This window comes from Giraffa tippelskirchi, chromosome 4 (assembly GCF_054371585.1).
Source record: "Giraffa tippelskirchi isolate mGirTip1 chromosome 4, T2T-mGirTip1v1.2.pri, whole genome shotgun sequence".
Taxonomy (NCBI): Eukaryota; Metazoa; Chordata; class Mammalia; order Artiodactyla; family Giraffidae; genus Giraffa; species Giraffa tippelskirchi.
This window is the reverse complement of record NC_137278.1, coordinates 32,647,573-32,666,377: the sequence shown is the minus strand read 5'-3', so window position 1 is coordinate 32,666,377 and position 18,805 is coordinate 32,647,573. Positions and strand designations below refer to the sequence as shown.

General features: G+C 44.3%; 1 protein-coding gene across 13 annotated transcripts in view; it reads right to left on the bottom strand.

Annotated features, from left to right (window-relative positions):
* The window catches only part of DPYSL5 (dihydropyrimidinase like 5), an 85,840-nt gene that overhangs the window by 47,872 nt on the left and 19,163 nt on the right, over positions 1–18,805 (bottom strand). For 2 of the 13 annotated variants that reach the window (XM_081484035.1, XM_081484036.1), the window contains 4 exons: positions 7,058–7,108; positions 6,871–6,971; positions 4,608–4,774; positions 446–710 (listed from right to left, as the gene is read on the bottom strand). In XM_081484035.1, coding sequence (XP_081340161.1) covers positions 446–706 — 261 coding nt within the window. In that variant the 5' untranslated portion in view covers positions 707–710; positions 4,608–4,774; positions 6,871–6,971; positions 7,058–7,108. Of the gene's footprint in view, positions 1–445; positions 711–4,607; positions 4,779–6,870; positions 6,972–7,057; positions 7,109–18,805 lie in introns of all 13 variants that reach the window. The other 11 variants (XM_081484032.1, XM_081484040.1, XM_081484033.1 and 8 more) reach the window with 11 other exon arrangements.

Here is an 18,805-nt window from a genome sequence, read left to right as displayed (position 1 = left end):
ATCATCTAGAAGAAGCATATCTATTTTTCACAACTTGGGGGAAATTAATTTAGCTTATCATACATAAAGGAGTCCATTAGACCAACCCCCTCCCCCCACCACATACATGCACAATAACAAACACCAGCTAATTCTCCTCTTCCTCTAGATCAGCACTACATAACATAAGAATATAAAAATAAAATCAGTTTCTGGCCTCAGAACCTCACTTAAGTGATATGATTGGCAAAATGGGCCTGAATGCCTCCTTTTTCCATAATCATGGAAATCTATGACATTTAGCCCAAAATTTCCTGTTTTAGTTGCCACAGGGGCCCCTTTCAAGGGCAAATTTCTTCTTTGAGCAATACGGTGGGAGCACCCTGTTCATGAGGGTCTAGCCTGGAGCAGGCCCAGAAACAGAGGAAGCCACCAAGGAAGCACCTTCAGCACCCAGAAGCATTACCTTGGTCCCATGGTAGAAGTCGTCCACACACGTGGCATTCATGAAGGTCTGGTGGAAGTGGGTGCTGGTGTCGATGCCTCCAGGGATCACCAGCTTCCCCGTGGCATCAATCACCTTGGCCCCTCCAGGGATCATGAGTTCACGGCCCACCTGCTGGATGATGCCGTTCTCGATGTAGACATCAGCCTCGTGGGTGCAGTCATCGTTCACAACCTTGCCTCCCTTGATGAGAATCCGCACGCTGGCTGAATTGGCAAGCATGTTCCTGTGAAAGGTGAGAGGGGGGCATTGGTCAAAGTCAAAGTCCCTTTTCATGGTCACCAAGGTCCCACCCCTTCCTGTGAGAGCCCAAATCAATGGGCAGAGTTGAGGGAGCAGGGATGGGGAAGAAGTTTCTCCATAGCCTGAGGACACTGGTTGTACATCCAGCTGGGGTCACAGGCCTCCCGCTAACCTCACAGCAGGACTACTTGGGAATCATGACACTGCGGCAATTAAGGTGAAGCTAGAACCCAAAGAAACATCAGTTTTCAGCTTCTCAAGATGTTGTGGGGGTTGTAAAGAATTTTCATATCTCTTGTCTCATTTTGGGCTTCCCTGGTGGCTCAGACTGTAAAGAATCCACCTGCAATGTGGGAGACCTGGGTTCTCATTTTATTACTACAACAGCCCAAGAAGTGGCATGTCACAGATGAGAAAACTGAAATTGGTATTAAGGAATTTATGGCTACTAACTAGCCAAGTCAAACCCAGAGGTCTTACATGAGGAATGTCCCCACTAAACCATATATATATGGTCCTGGAGATATCGGAGGCTCCTGGAGCGTGTCTCAGAGGGCCAAATTCTCCAAGCCTCACAGCTGTTTAATTCATGCCATTCTTCAGATGGATTCTGCTGCAGTTCACCCTCCTGTGTCTGCATCAAGAAGTCCGCTACCACACTAAAGCTCCCTAGCTGACTGCATATTGATAAACTCATCCGAGGAGCTTTTGAAAAGCATCCATGCTAAAGCTCCACCCCTGAAGACTCAGCTTTATTTGGTTCAGGCTGTGCCCCCAGAATACGTTTTTCAAAAGCCACAGACCTCTACCATACACTTAAAGAATTAACACCAATTCCTTCCAGAAAATAGAGAAGGAAACCTTCCCAAGTCATTTTATGAAGTCAGTATTACCCTGATACCAAAGATAGACAAAGACAGTACCAAAAAAAAAAACCCAACAAACCTCTCAAGTGATATCCCTCATGAACGTAGGTACAAAAATTTCTAACAAACCTCAGCAAACAGAATTTAGCAACATGTAAAAGAATCCAAAAATCCCACCCATGTAAATGGGATTACCTCCAGGGATGCAAAGCTTGCTCAATTTTTGAAAATCAATCAGTGTAATCCACCATATTAACAGGCTAAAGAAGAAAAATCACACAATCATATCAATTGATACAGAAAAAGCACTTGACAAAATATAACACCCATTCATGATGAAGACTCTCAGGAAAGTAGGAATAGAAGTTAACTTCCTCAAGTTGATAAAGAACATCAACAAAAAACCTGTAGCTAATATCAGAATTAATGATGAAAGACTGAACATTTTCCCTGCTAAACTGGGAATAAGCCAAGGATGTCTACTCTTAACCACTATTATTCAATAGAGAAAGTCCTAGCTAGCACTATGACAAAAGAAAATGAAATGAAAGACGTATCAATTGAAAAATAAAAAAGTTGTTCTTATTTGCTGGTGACGTGATAGGGGCTATGCAGAAAATCCTAAAGAATCTACAAAAAAATCTCCTAGAACAAATAAGTGAATTCAGCAAGGTCACAAGTTATAAGATCAACATACAAACAGTATTGTTTTTCTATATACTAGCAATGAACACATAGATGCTCAAGAAAATTGAAATACTTAGGCATAAATCTAAGAATGCATACAGGATTTGTATGCTGAAAAGTACAAAATGCTGGTGAAAGAAATCAAAGATCTAAGTAAGTGGAGAGACATTCTATGTTCATGGATCGGAAGACTTAACATAGAAAAGATGTCAGTTCTCCCCTAACTGATACGCATGTTTAATGCAGGTTGATTTCGGCAACTCTCTTGACCATTTGGTATCTGAATAGAAATGATTTTCATTTAGATTTAGAAAATATAAATCTGACCAAGCAGAGGGAGATATACCTCCCTCCCACAATGACACTGCAATGTCATTGTGAGCTCAAAGAAAGCCGACATTTTTACTCAGTAAACTTATTCTTAAGGATCCAATCAATTGTCCCCTCTTCTGAGAAGCCTTCCCTGACTCCCTCTGTACCTTCACTGACTTCATGGCACTGGAATCTGTCTCCACCTCTGGACTAAGCCCTCAAAGTCAAAGGCATAGCAGTGAGCACTGTATCTGCCCAATCCTCACCCCCAGCATCCAGTACAGGAAATTCAAACTGTGAAAAAAAAATGAATGAATGGCTGCCTCTACTGATACTTGTACACCCAACAATCAAACGGCTTAAAGCAGTAGGTCAATTCCACATTTGTTGTCTGGAACATTTGGCAACTCTGTATATAGGATAATGGTTAACTTTCATCCCTCTTCCAATACAGCACATCACTGTGAACAGAGCAAAGAAAGCGACACACTATCTCTCATCCTCATCATTTTATTTTGCCTGCCACCAGCCAAGGTACAGGAAGCCAGTGTCCCAGGATGAAAACGTCTTACAATCTGTTGAAGGAATAACTCTTGTAAGGAAATAAGTCAGCTAGTTGGAGAGCTTAGCCTGCTCTCCTGAACTCACTTGGTTAGGCAGTTGTTTTTATTTGTTTGTTTTTTTGTCAAATTGACCAGGCTGGAGTGCATGGAATCTCCACAACAAGAAAGTTTACAGTCTGAATTCAGCTTAGACTGTCAGGTCCTCCTGCTGTTAGGAGATGCTGGTCCACTGGGGACTGCTCCTGGGAGATGCTGGGAAATAAGACAGGTGGCTGGGAGTAAGCCTCCTTTCCTTACATGGTCTCCTATGTACACCTGGTCCCTGCCAGGCATCATTCTGACCTTTGGGGAGAAGGGATCCCTCCCCTAGTGTGGAAGGAACTGGGTAGAGACAGTGGGGAGGAATCAGGGAGGCCAGAGGGACGGGGAGACTGGGACTGTCAAAGCAACAAGCCCGTTGTCTGAAGCTGGAATAAAGCTGACATATGTCAGGGGAACTTTTGTCCTAAAATCTGAAAACTGGAATTTTAATTTAATACACAATAATCAGGAAATCAATTTGGTTCTCAGGTGATGGACAAAACCTTTCTAGCCAAAGGAAGCCCAGAAAGCCTTCAGTGATGCAATCTCTTTCTTCCAAGGCCAGAAGTGACCACAAAAGGAGAGATGCAAGTTCTCAGCGAGAAATAATGGTGATAAAACACACACAATCCTCTGTGCAAATATATAATCCTCACCTTTGAAAAGAACTTTAAGTAAGATGGAAAATGGAATATTTATGCTGGGAAATTGCTGCACAGTCATTATGTCAGTGTGGTAAATGAGAATATTGATTTGCTTATTAATCCATAACACACACTCATAGCACATACCTGGAGGGTGGAGACCCTGGGAGAGTGATGTGATAATGATTTACCAGGGTTTCTTGTCTGAGCTGTGATGCTGGAATCATCATAAGCCAAGGGCATCTTCTTCAATAGTAACAAAGCTCTTAGCTAGCTAACACCCTGTGCCTGGAATTTAATTCACAAAGCAACCCCAAGAAGTAAGAACAAAGCGGGAAGTATTTGCCCTATTTTAAGAGAAGGAAATAGAGGTTTTGAAATAACAGGTAACCTATCAGAGGTCATACAACTCCAGGGTCTGGGACTTACAGGGAAGGTTATCAGAGTTACTCTGGGTAGAAGAGTTTCAGATGATTTTTAGGTTCTTGACAGTTTTTTATATGTTTCAAATTTTATACATTAAACTTGTATTACCTTTTAAAATCTAAACAGTTGTGTTAAGAAGGTTTTTTAAGCTACAAAGAAGCCAGAAAGAATCCAACATGACCCTTCACTAATGTCCAGTGGGCTCAGTCCCTCCCTCTGCCATCCTCTGTGTGAGATGAAAAAAAGACAGCTATAACACCACATCCTTCTCTAGAACACTTGGCCTGCCACCATGACTCACCTTACTGTTTTCCACTTCTTTGGTGGAAATCCCTGAAGGCCAACCAGGCTCTGAAGAGGCTGGGTTCCTGCAAATCTGGGGAGTCCTGCAGCCTCTCTTGTTGGGGGATCCCATTCACAGAAGCCTGCTTTAGTCCTGGAACTCCGGACTGGACTGGACTCCTAGGACTACCTTAGAGGAAACTCATTCTCAGAATTTAGAGGATTCTAATAATGATCTTAACAATTAGCAAACATCTACTATATAATGGACCCTTTCCAATGCCCACCATATACATTATCTTATTTGATCCTTACAATGCCCTGAGATAGATACTATTATTGTCCCCAGTTTTACCACAAAGAAACTGATGCTTAGAAAAGTTAAAGGAACTTCTTCAAGGTCACACAGCTAGTTTATAACAGAGTAGGGTTTGAAAGCCAGACAATCATTTTTAGAGCAGTTATGAACTAAATGTTTGTGTCCTCCAAAAATTCATGTGCTGAAGTTCTAACTTCCAGAGTGGCTATATTAGAAGATGGGGCCTTTTTAAGGAAGTTTTTAAGGATAAATGAAGTCATAAGGGTGGGGCCCTGATCAAATAGGATCAGTGTCCTCATAAGATGAACCATCAGAGAGCTCTCCCTCTCTCCCCTACCCACTCTAACCCCCATGAACCGTTCTTACGCCCAGAAGAAAGGTCATGTGAGGACACAGTGAGAAGGCAGCCAGTTACCAGCCAGAAAGAGTCCTCACCAGAAACCAACCCTGTAAATAATGGCTTCAGTGTAAATAGTGGCCTGACTGATGGGTCTGATTGGCACAGAATTGTCAGCTCCCTCCAACCCTCTGGCAGACTTACAGCTTCAGATTGGCGGCAGGTGGGGGTGGGGCGGTGTTGTCATCACAACTACCTGAAGATCTTCAGTGTTTGGGGGGTTACCAAGGCCTTGGAACACTCCAGTCCTAGACTGGTGTGTTTGGATAATAATATAGCATGGTTGCTTAAAGCTCCCTGCCCAAGGTGTTTTTGGAGAATATCTTTTTAAAATGAATATTTGTGCACATGAAAATATTCTATAACTTCATTCCTCCCAAGTGTCAAGCACTGGAGACAACTCTGAAAGGACACAGGCCTTGCTCTCAAGAAACCCAGTCTTGGGACTTCCCTGATGGTCCGTCCAGTGGCAAACACTTCATGCTCTTGAGTTCTGTCCCTGGTCAGGGAACTAAATCCCACATGCTACAACTAAAACCCAGCACAGCCAAATAAATGAAGAGTAAGTATTAAAAAAAAGAAAAGAAACTCAGTCTAGTGAGTGAGAGAGACAAATAATTGCATTACTAAGTGCTAAAGTGTCAAGGGGACATTTCTTGCCTAAAGACCTTAAATCTAACTTGATTTAGACTAGGTGTCTCTCACCAGGTACCAGATGCCAGAGCTGTGACTTGGTGAGACCAGCAGGTTGGTCATGGGAGGGGTGTCTTTTGTTACACCAGTGTCCTCCCACACATTTCCACATTTCCAAATGGTCTGCATCACCAAGATGTCTCATCCCTCCTGGTCCCCCCTTGCTGTTGACTTGTGTGATGGTTGACATTCATTATGCTTCTCACCTCCTCCAGTAACCTCATTAGCACCTCATTCCTAGAGTTTTCCCTGCTAGTCTTTGCTAAAAGAAAGACACACTGGCATCTTTCCCCACAGTGTCCCTGCTGTTTGTGTGTGTACTACGTGTATATGTACATAACAAAACGAGGGGGTGTGTGAATGGGGAGATACCTCAGACCTCCTAGGAGAGTACCCCCAAAGAGAAAGGATTTGAGCACAGTTGTTGAAACTCATGCTTTTAAACAGTGAAAATACTACAGGCCATGATGGTCTTTCCCTCTGCTCTAGTTGGGGCAGCATATTCAGAGAACATCCATATCAATGGTCATGATCAAAAAGGTCAGGATTGGTTTTACTCATTTATGATGCTTTGAGTCACTGATTTTATTCCAAAACCTGACTCTTTGCAACCCTATGGACTGTAGCCTGTCAGGCTCCTCTATCCATGGGATTCTCCAGGCAAGAATACTGGAGTGGGTTGCCATACCCTCCTCCAGGGGATCTTCCTGACCCAGAGATTGAACCCACATCTCTTATGTCTTCTGCATTGGCAGGTGGGTTCTTTACCACTAGCACCAACCTGGGAAGCCCCATAACTGTATATACAGAGCCAGTCTGGCCCACTGGCTTATTACACTATTATTATGCTATGGATTGAATGTTTAGGCTCACCTCTCCCACATTCATATGTTGAAGCATTAATCCCAATGTGATGGTATTTGGAGCTGGGGTCTTTTTGGGAGCTACTTAGGTCATGACGATTTTGTAGTTTCCTAATAAGAAGAAACACAAGAGATCTCTCTTTCTGCCATGTGAAGACACAGAGAGAAGACTGTCCACAAGCAAGAAATTCTCTCACCAGGAACTGAATTGGCTGGCAACTTGATCTTGGACTTCTCAGCCTTCAGAGCTATGAGGAAAGAGTTTCCATCGCTTAAGGCACCCAGTCTATGGTATTCTTATTATAGCAGCTCAAGCTGACTAAGATACCACATTAGATAGTAATAAACATTATAGTCAAATCATCATTAAGTAACAACTGGGCCTTAAAATAAATGCACCTCCTTTAAAGACTTCTGGCTATATCCTACACTCCCATTGGCTTAACCAAAAACTGATCATCCAGCTCTTCTGTCTATTCAAACAAAAACATTCAAATCACATCTCTGCCCTCCCAGGAAGAAATGGGGAAAAACACCAGATAGTTAAATGCTATTAGAAAAAATAATTCAGAGGTATGAAATTCTAGAGCTGCACAGATTCATCAAGTGGACCCTGACTTTCCCTCCAGTGCTAGACTTTACCAACGGGGACCTTGAATCGAAGGGAACCAATCCAGGACTAAAGGGGTGGTGTTCTGCTACAAATATCAGAGATCTTAAGAATCTTACAGTATATTCAGGGAAGCAATGATTTCTTCCTCAGAAAGACGGTGGATATCTCCAACATGCAAAGATTTATCCAAGTGTACACAGCTCATATCTCCCCAGTTTCCTGGTCCTTATGTTCTTGAACCAGTAGTGGGTCAGAGCTAAGGTGATGTGCTGGCTGGGGAAAGAGGGACTTCCGGGTGGGGAGGGAAAATGCTGTGAGCTGGAAGCTGAGTCTTTCTTAAGAAAGCTTCTTCGTGTTTAAAATAGTAACAATTATTGCTATCTGCTCTCCCACAACCGTCTTGCGGGATGACAGTAAATTTCCTACACTGCCCACCTTCCTGCCATTTTTACTGTCGTTGAGCAGCTCCAGCAAAGAAATACATGGTTGGATGAGAGGTAGGGATGCACTTTGCTGAGTGGACAGTCAAGGTTACAGCAGCTCTGCTTCTCATTCATGAAATGCACACACCCCACACTCCTAGAATGTGCACAGTGTAAGTCCTGCCAAGGAAATGCCAACCCCAACACTGCGTTTGGAATTGCCTGCTGCTGTCAACACCTTCCACAGTTCCCCGAGCCTGCAGGGAAGTGTGAGACAAGGAGAGCGGCAGTCTGTCCAGCACAGCTGCCTCCTGCCAGCCGCTCAGCCGGTGGAAGCTGGGTGGCTCCGGCTGGGCAAAAACATCTGAGCCAAGAAACACACTGCAAAGGGACACTTCTTACAGGAAGACCTTGAAATTAACCCAACAGGTATTGGTTTAAGATGTATATTCCCTCTTAACAGGCATTGGTTGAAGACTCACATTTCCCCTTTGGGTAAAATCCACAGGAAACCATGTGATCTTTAGAGACAATGGGTCACTGTGATAGCCAGTAATATACAAGAGTTACACAACTGCCCTGTGACATGAAGGTCCTGTGCATGTAAGCCCACCCTAAGAGCAACCTGGGGTGGAAGATGGAAGGGCAGTGAAGCCACTCAGGTCACGGGGGACATGCTGAACAGCAATGGCTGTTCCCTTGCTCCAAGCTGATAACATTTGTTATAGGATCAAAAGTTAATATAAGTGAGGGGTTTGGGAAAGAAAAGAAAACCATGCAGCTATTTTTCTTCTTCTGGTCAGCACATGGGGAAGAGAAACAGACTAATAAGAGAGCCATCCCTAGAGGGGTGTTTGTGCTTAGCGCATCCTGGGATGATTACGAAAGGGGATTCTCTTGGTGTTGGAAAATTGAGAACAAATTAAAGGTTCAACACAGCACAAAAACCAAAAAGGGAAGTTTGAGGTGAGTGGGAAACAGCTAAGTGTTTACATTAATAAGTTTGATTTTTTTTAAAAAAGTAAATTGCTTTCTATGTAGTAAAGCACCAACAATTCTTAACTAATATTAAAGTGCAGTGTAATTTTATAACTAATTTTTAACTGGCTTTATTAAATCTTGAGTAGATTTTAAACAATTTTATAACCTATGTGTAAGGTATTAATACGAAGAATAATGACACAAACACCAGTGAACTCAGCATTGTCATTACCATTCATCCTGGTACCTCCTTCATCCCAGCTCACATTCCCCTCCTCGGAGGTAACTACTCCTCTAGTGGATTTGTATGAACTAATGACTAATAACAATTAGGTGACAAGTAACAAAAAAAGGACAAGATCACAGATGTTCCCACCCCATGACTATCTCTCCCCATATCCTGCAGTCATGTTTCACCTATTTCTGACTGCTTCCTTCACCACCTAGTTCTCTGCTTGAAGCAGAAATCGGAGAACCTCCACTATGCTAATAACAAAGGAGTAATGCTGGGAAGGATTGGCGGCAGGAGGAAAAGGGGACGACAGAGGATGAGATGGTTGGATGGCATCACTGACTCGATGGACATGGGTTTGGATAAACTCCGGGAGTTGGTGATGGACAGTGAGGCCTGGCGTGCTGTGATTCATGGGGTTGCAAAGAGTCAGACACGACTGAGCGACTGAACTGAACTGAAGGCATTTTAGGGCTTCCCAGGTGGCTCAGTGGGTAAAGAATCTGCCTGCAATGCAGGAGATTCAGGAGAAGTGGGTTCGATCCCTGGGTCAGGAAGATTCCCGGAGGGTATGGCAGCCCACTTGAGTATTCCTGCCTAGAAAATTCCATGGACAGAGGAGCCTGGCAGGCTCTAGTCCATGGGGTCACAGAGAGTTGGACATGACTGAAGTGACTGAGCATGCACATATGGGGTATTTTAACATCATCCAAAGGCCCACTGGACCATTCTGCTGAGTTGTCCCAAGGCAGCATCAATCAGTTCAAAACCAACTGCACTGTCCCCATCACCCATCCAGAAATCTGGGACTCCTCCTGGACTCCTCTTCAACCTAGGCCAGCATCAGTGTTCAGAAGGGCTGGTGTGCACCTCAGAGTTTTGTGCAAAATATTTTAAGGGATTCTGGAAGTAGAAGCCAACCATGGGGAGAAGAACTGGGAAAGGTAAAAGGGCAGGTCCTCCATCTCTCATCTGGGGCTCATCAAAGACTAGTGGGGACCTGGAGGCTGGGTCCTCCAGGCCTAGACAGGAAGAAGAGCTAGTGAGGCTGAGGGGTAGCACAGGGAGGGCAGAGGCTAGAGTGGTTGTGGCCAATGTTACACGCCTCCCACCCACCCCGAGACACACTGGATCCTTCATCCAGTAGCAACACACTATTTCTGCTTCTAACTGGCCAGGCAGGAAGTCACTAACACCCCAGGGGCTCTATAACCCAAGGGCTGAGCAGGATCTAGGTTCTGGGGTAGGTGCCAGCTGGCCCAGGATGTTTGTAACTGGGGACCATGAAGCATCTGCATCTGGAATACTGCCACCACCTTGGTCACCATGTGGTAGAGAAGGTAGCAGGGGACAGGTAGGACAGGACAGGGCAGGACTACAGGTGAGAGCCCAGCACCAGGGCAGCCTCTTCAGTAAGCAGTCTGTCAAGTGATGGATGTGAATGTGGTGACCGAGGAATGGCTTGCTCCTGAGAAAGTGTGAATTACCAGCTTAGACCAGGAAGGTGCCATAAGTGGAGCCCAAGGGGAGGGCCTGGCTTCTGGGAAGGCATATATGAATCCAACAGGGGTGAGTCCTTAACAAGCTAAGATCAAATAAGTGCTTTTAATCCCACGGGTTCATCAGCCTAGCCTGGCCCGGCAGGGTGGGCTTACTGAGCAAGCACCATCAGCGCATAAGAGGGCAAAAGGGAAATTCCAAAGGATTAGCCATGAGAGGGTGGTAAGAAATGGAGCTGCAGGCCACTTGTTCAATGAGATTAGCTACGAGAATCAAGCAGTTGTTAGAAGGCAAAGCCGAGTGCACATGTGAGTGTGTGTATTGCTGATCCAGGACAGGCTTCTCTGTGTGCCTACTGTGGGCATTCCGGCCTGGCATGACCAGTCTTTGCATTTGGGCAACAACACAGCTCCTTTTAGGCACCCACTGACTCACTGAGGTCAGGCGGCTCATGTGAGATCCTGGGAGGCTGAACATCAGCAAACACCAGTAAGTATATGTAAAATCTCCCTTCCATGAGCCCAGCTGCTGCAGGGCCCTAGAAGAAGGACAGAGGAAGGGGCGCACACATTGGAGACATGGCTTCCTGCCTCCTGATTGAGGCTTTAGCCAGAGAACACCTGATTCTTCACAACCAGTAGAGTCACCACTGCCACTGCCACCCTCCTGGCTCTGGCCGCCCCTCTCCGGCAGATTCCTCAGCCCTGCTGTGCTGTCCATGCTCTCGCCAGCTGTCTCCAGTCCCCAGAAATAATCCCATCAGCTCCCGTGGAAGGACAGCAGCTGCAGCTTAAGGGTGTCCAGTGGCCCACAGGGTGGCTGCTGCCTAGAACGCCAGCCAAATGGCAGAGAGGGCCAGGTCCACGGCCAGAAGAAGGGGGCAGTGCGTTTCTCACTGAGACCAAGATTCTCAGGCGGCGGATGGGAAAGACACAAACAGAGGAAAGGAATGAGTTTTCCCAACTGTAAAAGCATCACAGACCTGGGCTACCCGATAAAGTCTGGATTTTGCAAAGAAATAGAGCAGGAAAATAAAAATGCTTTTTTCTCTTTTAAATTGAAAATGAGTATGAACTAACCACAGCCACATACAATGTCTTGAAACAATATAATTGAAGGAAAGAAGGAAAGAAGCAAGACACATCAAGTAAGGTCACTTAACATCCAAAAACAGGCAAAAATGATTTATAGGCATATAGTAGTAGAATCCTTCCCAGGTGGCACTAGTGATGAAGAATCCACCTGCCAAGGCAGGAGATGCAAGAGATGCCGGTTCTATCCCTGGGTGGGGAAGATCCCCTGGAGAAGGGGCTATATGTGGGGATAACCAAAAGCTTTCTTGAGAGCTATAAATACTCTAGTCTTTTACTAGGGTGGGAACTAAGACAATTTGAATTATTCTTTAAACTGTCCATGTATTTTCTGTGCTCTTCTGGATGTATCTCACAAAATATTTAAAAATTAAAAAAAAAAAACTGAACTGCATGCTAGTACACAAAAATGATATATTAAGCATTATTACAACTGGGTGAAACTATACATACAAAAAATAGACCAGATGAAAATAAACAACAAGGTTTGTTATGGGATTATAGGTGATTTCCCCCTCTAATTTCTCAAATTTTCTATATAATATCATATTAATTTTATAATGAAAAATAAATATGATAGTTTAAAACAACACCCTTCTGTATTGTTTGGAAAAAATTTGCCATAAGGAAGTCTTGCCGTCAACCTGCCACCTTCTGCCACCTAAAGCCTAAAATGATCAGGCTTTAGGACAAATCTCCTCCTTTATTTGACTCTTAAGTAGATTCAGAAGGACATACACTTCTTTTCTCTGACTCCTTTAAAGAGGTACCCGATATTCCATCCTGAGCTTAAAATGTGCTTCCAGCCCTCTCTCCCAAACGCGATGCTTTTACCAGCCATTGAATTACACCACTAGTGCTTCCACTCAATCAATGAGCTCGCCCCTCCCGTGTCTGCTTCTGCCAGCTGCCTTCTCATGGACCCAACTCATCACCATCATGAGGCAAATGGATATTTCTACCCAGATCCAGAATTCCTGGAGCCTGAGAAGAAAATCTCATCAGTGTTTGTGGACATGAGTGACTAACGGAACCCAACTTTGCAGAGGTGGGCACAGTAGGGTGGGTGAGCCATTGCAAGCTTACCAACTCCTTGCTGGAGATTAGCTCACATGGGTGAAACAGCTGGGCACTTGTGGGAATCACCGTGCACTAGGAGTGTTGGGCTAAGTGGGCATACTTAGGGGGCTAAAAGAAAGGACTAGGGGTGAACACGACCAACTTCCCCTTGACAGGGGCAGTGATCCCATTAACCTGATTGTGTCCTCATTTCAGAGACCTGTTTAAGGGACCAGCAACTGAGAGTGGGACACAAATGAGGCCAGGAGGGCATGGAGAAGAGATGGAGTGGGGAATGGATAGAGCAGTGCCACAAGTACCAAACTTGGGTTTGTCCCTCTAGCTGTGGGACTGTGGGCACATCCTTCACTGCTCCAAGCCCCTCTACCCAGCTGTAAAGTGGCCATCAGCACCACCCACACACCAGCGCTATTAAGCTTTTTTTGTGTCAGGCTCACACACAATTTCATATAAATCTTACAACAACCCTATGAGGTCATTAAACATTATCATCCCCATTTTATGGCGGAGGAAACTGGGTTGGAATTCAAACGGACTAGACTGGAGCACCTTGAAAGCAAAGCCTATACCTTATTTTATCCTTCCCAGGGCTTGGGACGCAGAGCGGACTCATTAAATGTCAGTTGAAGGAAAGCAGGAGGATTGGTCATACGAGATAGTGGTGGGAAAGCATTTTACAAGTACAAAATGTTAGCCACAGGAACCAGCTGCTAGTAATGGCAAGGAAGGGTCTCAAAAGAGAGTTCTGTGATGGTTGTGAGGGTGTTTGGTGCAAGCCTGGGGGCAGAAGAACAAAGCAGGCATTCTCTGGGATGAAAAAAATGACTAGAGGCAGAAGTAAGCAAGGATGGGCTGGGAATGGCACTTGGGGAACTGTCTTGGGGCCGAGAGGTCAGGCGGGGATGAGGAAGCGGCTTAGAGAGCCAGGGTGTGAAGTCACGGAGTGTAGAGCAAGAAGCTCTGGCTTCTGAATGAGACATGGGGGGCCTGGGGGGCCTGGGGGGTCCTGGAGCCTTCAGAGAAGGATGCCAAATACAGTTGGGGGATAGAACCAAGATGTGGGGGCTGGTCTTCCTGCTTCTTACCTGTCACAGGCTAAATGGAGGCTAGGAGAACAGTGACAGTGGTGGTGACTTTGGCATGAGGATGCAGTAGGTTAATTACAAGATGCTCAGAGAATAGAAAAGGAAGGAGCAGAGCTCGGAAAGGACCAAATGCTGGGTCTCTGGAGGAAAAGGAAAACAGAGTGGGGATGACAGTAAGAATGGCAGCCTGGGCAAACAGCGAGCAGAGAGCTGTGGACAGATGGAGCCCAGCTGTCAGGGCACGCCTGTGCTTTGTGGAAACACAATAATAAACAGTGATTTCAGCCTCTCTCTCTAGGAATCCCTTAGATCAGTCAGAAGATGGACAATGACCCAGTCACCCAAGGTAAGGAGGTGGAGGAGCCCAGAGTGTGAGTTTATATTTACTGAGTGCTGATGCTGGCAAAGATTGAAGGCAGAAGAAGAGGGTGACAGAGGATGAGATGGCTGGATGGAATCACTGATTCAATGGACATGAACTTGGGCAAATTCCAGGAGATGGTGAGGGACAGGGAAGCCTGGCATGCAGCAGTCCATGGGGTTGCGAAGAGTCGGACGTGAGTTGGCGACTGAACAGCAACAATAGTACTATGTGTCAGGGGCTGTGAAGGCTCTTAACACAGGGCATTTAATTGAAACAATGTCACACTTGCCCTTGGAGGTGATAGGCTACCTCCCTAGACAGACTGGAGGGGATGATTAGCCTAGGTGACACAGCTTCATGGAAAGGAATTGGGGTAGGGGTAAATCTACACTGAAAAATACTAGAATCAAAAGGTGTGGGCCATGCTAATGGGCTAACAGTTTTATCCATTTGTGTGTTGAACTTTTAGGAGACACAGCAAACAAAACACTCTACTCAAACAGTGTCCATTCTACCCACTAGGTCTGTTTTTCATCCTCTTTTTTCCAAACTCACTCCCTTAGTCCAGGCCCTTGTCAGCTACCTGGATAGGACATCACTGTTACCAGGATACTTCTGATTGGTCCCCCAGCCTTCACACTGTTGGTGCACTGAGCTTGCTAAGATGCAAATCACATCACAAGGGCAGGCTTAGCACCTGCTAAATAGTACTGTATTAAGTGCCAGATGCTGAACCCCACCCCCCAATCCCAGAGCTTACAAGTCTGTAGTGAAAAGAAATTCATAAATGGATAATTTCAATATGAGTTAAGAGGATAGCTGTGTCACTGCCAGGAGGGGCAGGAAGCACTTAACACTGACTGGGATAAAGGACTGCTTCTCAGAGGACATGCCCTTGAGGGGAGTTTTGATAGTTAATTAGGAGTTCACCAGCAAGGTGGAGGAGAAGACAAGCATAGATACTCCAAACAGCAGCAGAGGGGTGCATTTGGGATGGTCGATATGTGTGATGTATGAGGATGAAGAAGAGGCAAAGCCCGGCTCATCCACCGTCTGGTGGGCTATGCCAAGAGGGTGGACTAGATGCTGAGGGCAGCAGGAAGGCTTGCTGATAAGGCAAGCAAGGAAATGACATCATTATATTTGCATTTTACATAAAAAATAAAAGTATAATACAGAAGAAATATAGAAAGATACTTTTATAAATTTTTTGATAGGTTAAACTTTTCTTAACATAATTCAAAGCCAGAGACCATAAAACATAAGATTGATATGGATATGACTAAAATAATGAAAAACTGTATTGCAGCAAAAGATATCATGATAAAGACAAATAAAAGCTGGTTACGTCATGTTTGCAACATATAACCAAGGATACCTATAATACATAAGAGCATTTATAAATCTTAAGAGAAAGACAAGTATTCCAGTATAAAATACAGGCAAAGGATATGAATAGGTAACCCACAGAAGTGGGGGGAATACAGACAGCTAAAAAGCAGATGATGCTAATTTTTATTAATAATCACAGAAATGTGAATTAAAACAATGAAATCACATTTTTTCACTTACTATAATGGCACAAATTAGAGAGAAAAATGCCCAGAACAAATGAGAAAAGCATGCACTCAGATGCTTAGCAGTTCAAATTGGTACAATCTTACCAGAAGGAAACCTGAACATCTATATGAAAACTTGAAATGTGCATTCCACATCCAAAAACTTCTTCTAAGAAAATAACTGGACCATTGCACAAAAATGTATTATGTGGGTATTTTGTTGCATTGTTTTTATAATAGCAAATATTTTAAGAACAAGCTGAAGGTCTGTCAATATGAGGACTGTTTAAATAAATAACAGCATATTCAAACAGAAGGCTATGCAGCCATTGTAAAGGACTGTGTAGATCTCTAAACACTGACAGGGGAGATTGTCTATGATCCAGCATTAAGTGAAGAAAAGCAGGTTATAGAACAGGACTATGGTATGTTATTTACTTGTGTATTTACATATAAATGAAATTTCATATATATATATATGAAATCTCACATATAAATATTCATATATATGTACATAACTCACACATAATGAGTTTTTTGCATAAAACACTATTAACTGCTGCAGTCTTAGAGAAAAAGAATTGTATCAGGACTCAATCTGTTTGTACTATTTGATTATAAATTTTTAAAAATAAAAAACTAGCTGTGGAATCAATGATAGCCCTGGTCAAGGGGGCAGTAGCACCGGAGGAAGTCTGTGCCAGGGCAGGCAAATCCATGAGCAAGTCAACATCTCTTGCACATTTATTCAACTACCATTCATCAGTACAGTATCTCGTGGCTTATGGGACTGCTCTGCTAAGATATCTCACTGGCCCTTCAAATTCGTCACATCTAAAACTCATCACACTCTTGTCGGCACCTGGATCCTCTCCCAGTGTCCCCCATCTCAGTGAAAGACACCCCATCTCCCGACCTGGGACCAAGCCAGCATCGGGGGCAGCATCTTCAGGGAGGTGAGCAGATGGGGGCCACCTCCACAGGCAATAGCGAATGGTCCTTCTTTCATTCCTTTCACCTGGGCCCCATACAAGACAGCATCTTTTCAAATGGCTGGAAAATAGGAGCTGAACACCCTCTCTAACCCAGCCCATCTGGCTGCTGCCTTTCTTGAATGAACAGTTGGAGAGAGGGAGTGATGGATTGTTTGGGGTTCAAAAGCTTTTCCTGGTGGCTGAGTCTGAAAAAGTAGAGATACCTTCATTCACTTAAACAAAAAGAGGTAATGAGCTTCTCCTTCAGCCCTTGCTGGGCTGTGGAGCACCTGCTGAGTAACTGCCAACAAAAGGGGTGAATAAGTCTATATCTCTAAAAGCAAGTAAATGGGAGTAATGGAAGTCTGGTTGTCTGCCCATATAATTCACCCTGAATGCCAGCATTTCCTCTTTTTCTTGTTCACCTGCTCCTACTAGAAAAGAGGAGGGATTGGAATGGATGATAGATGCCCAATTACCTTTATAAACACAATTTATTCCCCCCCTCTCCTTCCCAGAAGGCTTGGCCAGATTCCCTAGGTTCCTGGTATGTGGCTACCTCTGCGGACTAAAGACTGGAGCTGAACATGCTAAGGCACCCAGTTAGGACCCCTGGCTCGGGACAAGCCCTGACTGTGTACTCCACCTCTTCTGCTGCTGGAGTTCAGAACTCCAGATTCCACATTAGGTACTCAATGCCCTGTGCCCAAGTCTGGCTTGGTCAAGGGCCCGCTATCTCATTCCCAGTAGGCTGGCACATTCATACTTCTTGTTGCCTATCACCTTCTCTGGGAGTTGCGGCCTGCTCATCTGCATCTGAGGTCCCTCCACCCGTTGGTACACTCCTGCCACCAACTGCCTCCTCTCACCACCTATGCCCACACTCCGGTCACTGTGCTCTACCTGCAGTTTTCTGTCATGTGCCTGGGTTCCCTGCCAGTGGTGGCAACCAAGCCAGAGGTAACTACTGAGCTCTCATGCTCCAGAGCGCACGTGCCACAACTAGAGTCTGTGTACCACAACAAAGATCCCATGTGCTGCAACTAAGACCCGATGTGCCCAAATAAATAAATAAAATTTTTTAAAAAATGAGCAAAAGATTTTAAAAGACACATCACAAAGATGGTACAGATGGCAAATAAGCACATGAAAAGATGTCAACATCATTGATTATTAGGGAAATGCAAATTAAAACCATAATGAAATATCATTGCCCATTAAAAAGACCAATAATATGAAGGTTTTTATATTATTTGCAACTCTTTGCGACCCCATGGACTATATATACAATTCATGAAATTCTCCAGGTCAGAATACTGGAGCGGGTAGCCTTTCCCTTCTCCAGGGGATCTTCCCAACCCAGGGATAGAACCGAGGTCTCCCACGTTGCAGGCAGATTCTTTGCCAGCTGAGCCACCAAGGAAGCCCAAGAATACTGGAGTGGGTAGCCTATCCCTTCTCCAGTGGATCTTTCTGACCCAGGAATTGAACTGGGGTCTCCAGCATTGTAGGCGAATTCTTTACCAGCTGAGCTACCAGGGAAGCCCATGATGAAATATCATTGCCCATTATAAAGACCAATAATATGACGGTTAGAATGGATATGGAACAACTGGAACTCTTGTACATTGCTGGTGGAAATTTAAAATGATGCAGCTCTTTTGGAAAATATTTTGGCAATGTCTTATAAAGTTAACATAGTACTCAGCAAGCCCACTTTGTAGGTAGTTGCCCAAGAAATATAAAGATATGTGCACACAAAGACTTATCCTTGTAGTAACTTTTTTCATTATAGCCCCAAACTGCAAACAACCCTAGGAGGTGAACAGACAAACAAATTGTGAATACACTACTAATTCCAAATAAAACTAACAATAATAGTAAAGAAACTAACTCCCAGAGAATGGGAGAAAATTCTGAATATAAAGAATTGCTACAACTCTGTAATAAAAAGACATAACCCAGTTTAAAAATGGGGAAAGGATCTGAATCAATATCTCTCCAAAGAAGATACATGAATGGCCAATAAACACATGAACAGATG